This window comes from Erythrolamprus reginae, chromosome Z, assembly GCF_031021105.1.
Source record: "Erythrolamprus reginae isolate rEryReg1 chromosome Z, rEryReg1.hap1, whole genome shotgun sequence".
NCBI lineage: Eukaryota > Metazoa > Chordata > Lepidosauria > Squamata > Dipsadidae > Erythrolamprus > Erythrolamprus reginae.
The window spans coordinates 41894325-41904441 of NC_091963.1; the positions used below are offsets into that span (position 1 = coordinate 41894325).

A 10117-nucleotide genomic window follows, 5' to 3' on the forward strand; every position below is an offset into this window, starting at 1 on the left:
CTTCCCTGAGAGGCCACTTCAAAAATATCGGGGAAGTTACTCCGCAGTGAACATAGCCCGGCAACCCTCTCTCGCTACGGTTCAGACCAAATGCCTGCAATTTCTCCATCCTTGACTGGTCCTTCCCTTCATCCGTTTCTCTCAAGGGCACAGAATCCTAGTTCGATTTCCTACACGCTTCAATTTGGTTCCCCCTCCCCTCCTTTTTAAAAAAAGACATTAAAAAGTTTCATGGGGAAACCGCCTGACATCATTAGAGCAGGGACAAACGTTCACTTTGAAGGATGCCCGGGCAAGACTTCAAATGAAACTGTATGCCTGAGAAGAATTTGATACTGGACTCGGGAAAATAACTAGGTCGGCCTTTGCCAAACCGTGGAATGTGCAAGAAAGCTCCGCGGACTCGCCAAGTTCCAACCCGGGTTTCTCCGGCGGCTGTGCACCCCTCCACCTCCCGGATTGGGCCAGGAACCCACCCACCCGGAGCAGGGAGGCCTCGCGCCGCTTTAAAGTTGGTTGACACGCAGAAACCTCCCCGGAGACCTTAAAAGGTGGGCAGAAGAATGCAACTTCCCAGAGTGACTTTGGGTCGCCCCGCAGAGTTCTGGCGGGGCACAGACTCCCCCTCTTGCTTCTCGTGTCAGTACTCGCTGAGATCCGGGTCCAAAAGGAGGAAAAACCCGAGAGCCAGCAATACTGTCTCTTTGGAAAGACGGCCGGAGCCGTTGTCAGCCAGGTTTCCAAGCAAGACCCTGAATCCAGGAAGGCGACTTCGAGTCTTTCCCCGCCTTCGGGGGAAGTTTCAGTGCTTGCGTGGCTGTTGTCTTCCACGTCGGAACTGTTCAGGCGTCTTGGACTACAACGGCCATCCCCGCCCGGCGCAACTGGGCCTCTGGTGATGATGGAGTTGTAAGCCCATGCACGTGGGAGCGCCAGATGGAGAAAGGTGGTCTCTCCTTCAGGTTCGCCCGGCCATCTTCCTTTGATCTGTATTTCTAACGTTCTTGAGGGCAAGGGAGAAGGAGGAGGAGAGCGTGTGGCTTCAAATTATTTGCCGCCGGTTATCCGAGCAGGATTTAATTGCTGTTCTCAATGTCAGTTTGGGGTGGGGGAAGGGGGGAGAGGAGAAAGGTACCGATCTAGTTCCATGCAGGTTTCCTGAATTCAGTGATACAGGGAATCAGCCATAGATTGTGAGAAAACCTCTGAGGGTTGTATTCCCAACCTTCCAAAGAACTGGAGCTGATGATGGACTATGGACCTCATCACAGGCATCCAGTCCTGCTTAGAGGCAGTAACTCCATCCTCGATATGTAGCCTCGTGACCTAAGGCACGGACAAACTGTCTAGTCTTCTGCCAAGAATAGGAAGTGGTTTCCTTTTGCCTTTTTCTGGGATGCTTTCCCCCCGCTGGAATTCCTTGGAAGTGTCCCCTTCAAATGGTAACCCAACCCAACCCTTCTTAGTTTCCCAATTCAAACAAGCTCGACCAGGTGCTGCTTGGATCCCAAACAAACCCTGCTACTCATTGCAGGCGCTTACCCTATCAGTTGTTTCACTTTCATTTCAGCTACAAATCAAACCAAGCTGCTTTTTGAAATCAGCGGCTGTTTCTTCCAGTTAAGCCGCGGTTTGTTTAGCACAGACTTCAAGGCAAACATCCTATTTAGTATCCACATTATAGATGCTATGCGTATGCATATGTACATTTTGTTTAGCACAGACTTCAAGGCAAACATCCTATTTAGTATCCACATTATAGATGCTATGCGTATGCATATGTACACTATTTTATTATTTTTATTTATTTATTTATTCTTTGTCCAATATACAATACATATAAAAGGGAATAGACATTAAGTGATATATAAAAGATAGGAAGTAAAGAGGAAGAGAAGTAGGTGGGAAGGAAAGAATATATATGATATAGGGCAACCCTGGGAATGTTTTATTCTAAACTTATTTAGTTGGGAACAAAATCTGCCGAAAATCAAAGGGAACTGCAACGCTAAATCAGGTTGTTTCTTTAGGAGTGTGCTGGCTGATTCAACCTAAGTTGATTCAAAAAAGAGATACACAAGGTGGATCAACTCTTTGCTTTCTTGTTCTGAAGCAAATCATTTTAGTTAAATATGAATACCCTTCGCAAACTGTTACAATTAATTAGATTAAAACTGATCTGTCTGTACTTAAAATGAATTAAAAATAAGAGAATCGAGATGTATGAAGTGACTTTTCACCCTAGAAATCAACCTTGATAGAAACTGTGATGGCATTTCTCCCAACTCTACATCAAATGTAATCAAAGCTGATAGCCACAATAACTTAAGATTAATATTGTTATTTTTTATGACATTGTAATAACAGGAGCAACCCAAGAAAGAGCATAGAACATGCAGATACAGTATAATGTGCTGTCCTACCTTTCCACATTGCCCAGAAAAGGATCTTGTTTGAGTCTCTAGGTTCATATTTGAAGATTTCCCTTAAATGTCTCCGTTCTTAAACCATTGGCTCTTAGGAAACCAAAGCACGGTCTTCGTTTTTTTTCTTGACGATGCCCTCTACCCAAATATATTTCTTCTTTCTAAGCCAGCGAAAAGTTTCCAAAGTCCTGGGTAATCAGCTTTAATATATCTAGGTTCTGCCACTTCAACGTGTGTTTTTGTGTGCAGAACTATTCACACATACACATATTCAAAGTGTAGAGAGTCAATATCCCTTCTCTCGAGAGGCAGATAAGAAGCTTAAACTAGCTCAGAGTTGTTAATAGGTAGATAAGGAAAGACAAGCGAGATAAGAATGCCAGCATAATCTAGGCTAAGTAAACACCACTTGGTTTGGAGGAAACCCGCCACTTTAACATTTCTCTTAGGCTTCTCTGGAAATTACATAGGAGCAAATAGCAGTTACAAGCTGGGTAGCCATTAAAATCTGATGCGACTTGAACAGAATTCCTTCATGAATCGACATGGAAGGAAGTCGTCAAAGTCTACTTTTGATGCTTTCCTCCTGGAGCTGTTAGCGCCGAAATCTGAGATAGATCAACGCTGATGTTTTAGCTAGATCTTCAGCTCACGTGAGGAAAAAGGCAAGCTGATGGGCGGTAGCAGGGTCTTACACAAAGCAATCCTCACCTCAAGAAAGGGTGCAGAGGGACTGCAACCTGCGATTTGGACTAACAGCATAGAGTCCCGGGCTCTGATTGCCACTGGGCCTTACTTTATAAATGGTCCACTGGGATTCTTCCCTTGACTTCAGCCCCCCAAAAAGGGAACGCGTCTTTGCATCTTTAGATAGTGGGTTGAGGGGTTACTTAGAAATCTGTAAAAAGATACAAGGGAACCGAATCTGGCATTTGCTAGTGAAAGTGTTGCATGAACATGCGTCCTTCTTCCATTTAAAAAAACAAAACAAAAACAAAAGACAGCCCTTTCCTATATCAGGAAAGCAGCAACAGGGAGATACACAACCAGAGAGAGAGAGAGAGAGAGGGAGGGAGGGAGGGAGGGAGGGAGGGAGAGAGCTAAAAAAATAAAGGGAACACTGAAAAAACGGAATATAACTTCAAGTAAATCAAACTTCTGTGAAAACAAACTGTCCAGTTAGGAAGCAACACTGATTTACAGTCAATTTCACATGCTGTTGTGCAAATGGAACAGTTGTAGAAATGAAATATTCAATGAGAATATTTGTGTTATTTGAGTGTTGCCTTTATTTTTTTGAGCAGTCTCTCTCTCTCTCTCTCTCTCTCTCTCTCTCTCTCTCTCTCTCATATCTATCTATCTATCTATCTATCTATCTATCTATCTATCTATCTATCTATCTATCTATCTATCTATCTGTGTTGCTTTGAAATCAAAACCGGGAATATTCCTTGGCAATTTGGTGGAAATGAATTGGATTTGTTTCGTGTTATTTTGAGCTTACCGGATCTATTTAGTCTGAACCAACCTCTCACCTGAAGTTTTTCAGACGTAATACAAAGAATCAATTTTTCCCAAGGTATCTATATCCCCAGTTATTAGTTTTCCAGTTACCAAGCCTCTTTGTCTATGCTAATTAAATATTAGTAAAAAATCAATTGGGGTTTTTTAGAGTAAATCTAAACAATCCCTTGTCATTGTCTCCCAAAACAAAACAAAAAAGTATGCTCTTGAGGTGTAATGCGGAGGTTCCATTTATTTAGTACTGCAACAAAACTTAACACAGATTTCCAAGATAGCAAAAGCCTCTACATTAATGAAGATACTAGATACAGAGGGGGCAATGTTTTTTCATTAATAGTGGAGGGAAGAGAACTCCCTCCCCCCCTCCTCGCCGCACATTTCACTGCTTTTTGAACCTGTCAAGTACTTGGTTGTTTTGACTGAAAGAGGGTTAATATCTGAAGCTCAGTAAACCCACAAACAGAATCATAAAGCTGTCTCAATAATTAACACTCCTGTGTCTGTCAGTAGCTGGTTTATTTGCGCTTTCCCCCCATTTGTTTATATTTCCCTCTCTCTATTACCCTCACCCCGCTACGGCTTCTGGGTACTATCTGCGCCAGTATTATTTACGGCTAGTTTCAAGTCTATTTTTCTCAGTACAGATCAAACTGTTAACTAACAGTTCAATTTATTTATTGCAGAAAAATATACAATGATATTTACAAAACAATCATCAAAATAGGAATGCATTTAGACACCGGATCTATTTGCATTTTAACATGGGTCATCAATAAATAAATATAATGATTCATTTTTGTCCCCCGCACCTCCCTTTTTAATTTTTTGTCTCCAGGAACAATTCCAAAAGAAAGCAAAACTAATAAGGAACCTGAAATATTTTGCTCGTGAGAGTTTGAGCCAGTAAGGTTTTGCTGATGAAATGGTTTTTTGGGCGGTGGGTGGGAGAATTTCCCTTTCTTCCTCCTTAAAAAAAGGGGGGGCTCGCTGTCATTAGATCTGTTCAAAAAGAAGGGTGGGGGACTCCAGTAACATATTTCCTTTCATGAGTGGCTCATAAGCTCTCTAGGGAATGCATGCATGCAAAAAAAGAGGGAAAGGAAGTAGGGGAAAAAATTCCAACATTCTTCGTCAAAATGGTAAGTGGGGGGAGCTGGTTCAGATTTCGATCAGAATGCAGAGATAGTTGGTAGATCATCCAGCCTTCACTCTGGATCAGCCACCTCACCGTCTGAGGGGCTCTAGGTCTCTTGCCTCAATTGCTCTCCCCACGCCCTGCTCTTTGCAACCTGGACCAAGAACGGGTCTACATTTCCAAGAAAATCCTTGGCGTGCTATAGTCTGAGAAGGGGGAAAATAACCCCGGGAGGTGGAGTGAGGGCGAATCCAAGTGCAGAGTCTCTACTTTGTCCATTTTCTCTCCTTCCCCTTGAGAACAATGTTATCTGGGAGGAAAAAAGAGAGAGACAAGAAGGGAAGGGGAGAAGGGAGAAAACTGTTACTAGAAAAAAGAAAAACATTAACCCTCTTAGAAAGAGAGGGCGAAGCGAGAAGAAAGAGCTTCTTTTCGCGACCCTCCATAACTCTAACTCTGCTCGCTTCAAGCCGCGGTTTGCAAGGCTGCGTGAGGGTGTGAGTGCGTGTGTGTGAGTGCGCGTGTGTGGGGAATTAAAGCACAAAGGAAGGCGGATTGGTGGGGTGGGGGTGGAATATTGGCAAGGCATGAAATCAGGAAACGCGCCGAAGGAAGCGTCACGGAGATCTATCTCGGGCGAATCTAGTAAATGGGGGATACATTATCCTCCTTGGAGTTTAACTAAATTCTCCCTTAAATAAATGCTCCTTTTGGGGGAAACTTGCTTCCAAGGGAGCTGGAATTCCTGAGTTCTCCAGTCGCCTCGTGGGAAACCAGCCACCTAGTGTATTGTGGGAACTGGATGGGGTTAGAAAGAGTGAAAATAATCCGAGTTGGTGTGAGCTGGCATCCTGGATCAAGCATCGGGTCCAAGAAAACCGAAGAAGAACGCGCGCAGAATTGTACGGATATTGTACAATTCTACACGTCCATCACATGCAACCACCGAAGCTTTGGAATAGGGTCGTTGGTCTTCGCTTTCCAGCGGGCTAGATCTCGAGCTTTGAGTCCCGCTCTTTGAACAATTTGAGCGAGAACAGTTAGGCATTTAACCAGCTTTTCCCACGATGTAAGTTCTTCAGAAGTGCCCCCCCCCATGCCCTCCATCCCTTACCTAAGAAGTTTAGCCTCTTTGACTTTCGATCCCAGCCTAGTTCGCTCCGATCCCCCAGAGCACCTCCAGTTCGGCCCTCCCAGGCTGCGGCCAGGGAAAGGAGGGGGTGGGTGAGCAGGGGGGACCAAGACAGGGATCGACTATGCCATTTTCTCCCAATCTGGTGCTTTTTGGATACCTTGGACTTCAACAACCCTCATTCCAGCCAAATGGGACACGGATTGATCTGGCAAAGGAAGTAACTGGGGAAAGGCTGGTGCAATACCCTGAACCTGATCAGATTTACTCAGTCATAAATTCAAATTGCTTCAGAATTGAGTTTATAAAACAAGGAATTCTGGATAATTATAAGAATTTTTGCATTTGATCCTCCCATCAACTCCAGTTCATGAGAATGCCAGAACTGATTTTTTTAATGGGCGTAAGGCTGCAGATAAACCCTATTTGTGAATAAATGAACTCAGGAAGACTTCTGCGTAAACAGGCTCAGGTTCAGGCTCGAAGCCCTTTTTCTTCTCTCTCTCTCCAATTCAACTTTCTAGAGGACCTTTAACTTTTGAGGTAGTATTTCCATGGGCTCATTTTTTTTATACCATGACCTGGTTTAACAAATTTCCTTCCCTCTTCCCCCAAGTTGGCAGTGCTAAACTGCAATACAGGCACCATCTTACCTGGTGTGTAAGACCTGTTGTGGTCAGTAGGATAAAGGTCATATACTCTACTCACAATGGTACCCACAAGTCACTTCCAACAAAACAGTGTGACTTGTCTCAGAATAAATGTACGGTTACCAGGTAATTCTAGATGCATTCAGGAATATGTAATAGGACTTAATCAGGAATATGTAATAGGACTTAATCAGGAATATGTAATAGGACTTAATCTCCAGTTCTTCCAGAAGGAAAATAGTATGGCCAAAATGGAACAATTCGGTTTTTTAAAAAGAAGATTTGTAGCTTTTTTCAGGTATCCTACCATTTTTATGCAAATGAATAAAGCTCCCCCATAGATAAAAAAAGAACTTGGCTCCAAAAATGAGGCTCCAGTTGCCATTAAGATTTTTAAAATGCTTTGATTCTGAATTAGCAGATTTAACCATATGGTCCCATGTACACTTTATCTTGATGCATTTTCTAGCAGGAAAGTATGCAAAAAAAATGTTAGAAGAGCTAAAGCTTAAAACACATTAGGCTTCATGGCTATTAGTGCCATTAATGCATATTTCTAGGGCAAGATTAATATTACATATTACAAATGGAGATACAGTACTTTAACATAGGACTACTTATATCATTGGTCTGCATAGGATCTTGACTGCATTTCTACCAAAATTATGGGCCTATATAATCTGGGGCAAACCAGGGGTAGTATATTTTATATTTTGTTTTATGTTTTGTGACACGAAATGAAATGTATACTCAAGCACTCTTCATATTGCCATTCTCAAAATAGCTAGTAGACCTTTGGTAATATAACTGGCTTTACTGGAGATAGTTGGCCAAGAAAGTCTCACAAACAAGACTTTTAGCTGGAATCTGCAACCTCCAACCAAATTTTGGAAAATTGAACCCGTTGTGTGATCATTCTGATTTTTTTCATGAGAGGGAAAGAGAGGAGGAGGAGGAGGAAGGGGAGGAGGAGAAGAAGAAGAAGAGGAGGAGGAGGAAGAAGAAGAAGAAGAAGAAGAAACGTGCAATTTAAGCACTCATCTTCTTACCCCCAACATCCCTTCCAGAAATTGGGAACGTGTGTGGAAAATCCAAGAGGTGCTAGCAGGGCTATAAACATTCCTAATGTCACATTGCTCCCAGGAGAATCTTGGGAAAAGATTCTTCCCTGCTCCCCATTTACAGATATTGGTGGACTTCAGTCTGCATAAAGTAAGAAGGTGCCCAAGAAGATATGATATGTAAATATTTTGGAGAAATAAAAGATTCAAGAAAAGCTTATTTTTCCTCAAGTATATGCTCCTCCCAAGGGGAAAATCTTGAAATTTAATAAGTGGAAATAAAATAGATAAAAATGAAAACACCTCGGAAGGCAAAGGATGCAGAACAGGGAGAAGAAGGGGGAGCATAACAGCTGGATTTTAAATAAAGCTTATTTCCTTTGCATAAATTTCCATAAGATCTTCTACTAAGGCCAAGGGGTGGCCAGAGGTATCCTGTTAAAAATCAAGAAAGTTTTGGAACATGGATGGAAGAAAATGAGATAAGGTTGGATCAAACACACGTGTGGAATAAGAGCAAAAGAGTGCTTGAGCTGGGAAAGTCCATCTGAAAACACCCCTGGAATCAAAAGTAAAGCCTTGCTCCAGGATTATCTACCCTGGTCCTTAATTTTCGTGCCAAAGAAAACAGGGTGGCTAAAGTGGGCTGATAAGATGTTCAAATCCTTTTACTCCTCACTCAGCTACCCCCACCTTGTGGTGGCACAAGCTCAGGAGAATGGGAAGGCTGTACTGGCATCCAGAGGGACTTCCAGAAGAGGGCTGAGATAACTTTCAACCCTCTCTGAAGTTGTAGAGGATTCCTGGAAGCCTCTCTATCTTTCTGAAAAAAAGACACCACCACCCCATTTCTGCTGTTCTGAAAATCAAGGGGCTCCAAGTTCGAGGACCCTGGTGAGGGGAGAAAAGTCCTTGAAAGCTTGGCCTGACGAGATTCCTCGTAGGGCTAGTCTATTGTTTCCCAAAGTCTATGAATTCCGGAGATTTCCAGGCAGGATATCTCCGGGGAACGCAGCGGATCCCTTGGAGGTCCTTAGGCGGCCTGCTCGCGAGGGTCCCTCATTTCCCCAGCCCAGACCCGCTCCACCGAATCCTGCGCTCTTACCTAAAGACTCCGGGCACGCCAGGCTGCACAGGACGCTAGTGGGAGGCAGACATGGACCAGGCGCCTTCCATGCGCCAAACGGAGAAGGCGTAGCTGAGACGCTCGTGGGCCACATAGCTGCAGCTGGCCATCTTGGAGTCGAGCTCGTCACTCTGCAGAACTTGGTAGAGGAAGTCGATGTAGCGGGCAGCCAGCTTGAGGGTCTGGATCTTGCTCAGCTTGTCCGACGGCAGCGTCGGGATGATCTTGCGCAGAGCCGCGAAGGCTTCGTTCAGCGACTGCGTGCGCTGGCGCTCCCGGACGTTGGCCATCACCCGCTGAGTTTGGAGCTCCTCGTACGACTGAGGGCTGCCCCCTCCGCTGCTGCTGCCTCCTCCTCCTCCTCCTCCGCCCGACTTCTTGCCTCTTTTGCCTTGCGCCGGGCTACACGGCTCCTCTGCCGAGCCGAGTCCCCCGCCGGTCACGCCGCCGCCGCCTCCGGGGCCTCCGCCGCCGCCTCCTGCAGCCGCCCTACGGCTCGAGCGCCTCTTCCGTCCCCCTCGCTTGCCGGCGCCTTGAAGCTGCTGCTGCGGCTGCTGCTGTTGCTGTTGCTGCTGGCGATCGGTCTCCTCTTCGCTGTTGCTCAGGCTTTCGTCGACGGGCGAGACTGGAGAGTTGGACTCGTCCTGCTGCTGCTGCATCATCTCTAGGGCCAACCTGCGGCGCACCGAGCAGCCCTTTGGAAGGGGCGAGGTGGGGGTGGCGGGCGATGCTTAGCCAGCCAGCTCCCCGCGGCTAGATCCTTGGCCTGCGAGAGTCCAGATGAAGTCGGCAGCAAAGTTTAGTTGGATCGGAGGGTGGAGGCCATGCAGATCCGGGGGTAAAAAAGGGGGCAGCGGAGGAAGAAGAATCTCTGGGGCTGTCAGCTCCCCTCCCGAGGGCTCCTCGGAGCTGGCTGGGAGTCGGACGAAAGTTGCAGCCTGGGACGCTCTTATAGCCCCTGCTGGCGGAAAGTTTTGGGGCAGCGGTGTCATTGGCTTGACGTGGAGAAGGAGGGACTTGGTAGAGGCTGAGGCGAAAGTTTCCGCTTCCCCCTCCCTCCTCT

At 45.4% G+C, this 10117-nt stretch overlaps 1 protein-coding gene across 1 annotated transcript; it reads right to left on the minus strand.

Moving 5' to 3' along the window:
• Positions 1–4608: 4608 nt before the first annotated feature.
• Positions 4609–9813, minus strand: TWIST1 (twist family bHLH transcription factor 1). Its single transcript, XM_070729784.1, has 2 exons — positions 9034–9813; positions 4609–5395 (listed from the first exon to the last, which is right to left on the minus strand). The coding sequence occupies exon 1, from the start codon at positions 9714–9716 to the stop codon at positions 9069–9071; it is 648 nt and encodes a 215-aa protein (XP_070585885.1). The 5' UTR covers positions 9717–9813; the 3' UTR covers positions 4609–5395; positions 9034–9068.
• Between the last annotated feature and the right edge of the window lie 304 nt (positions 9814–10117).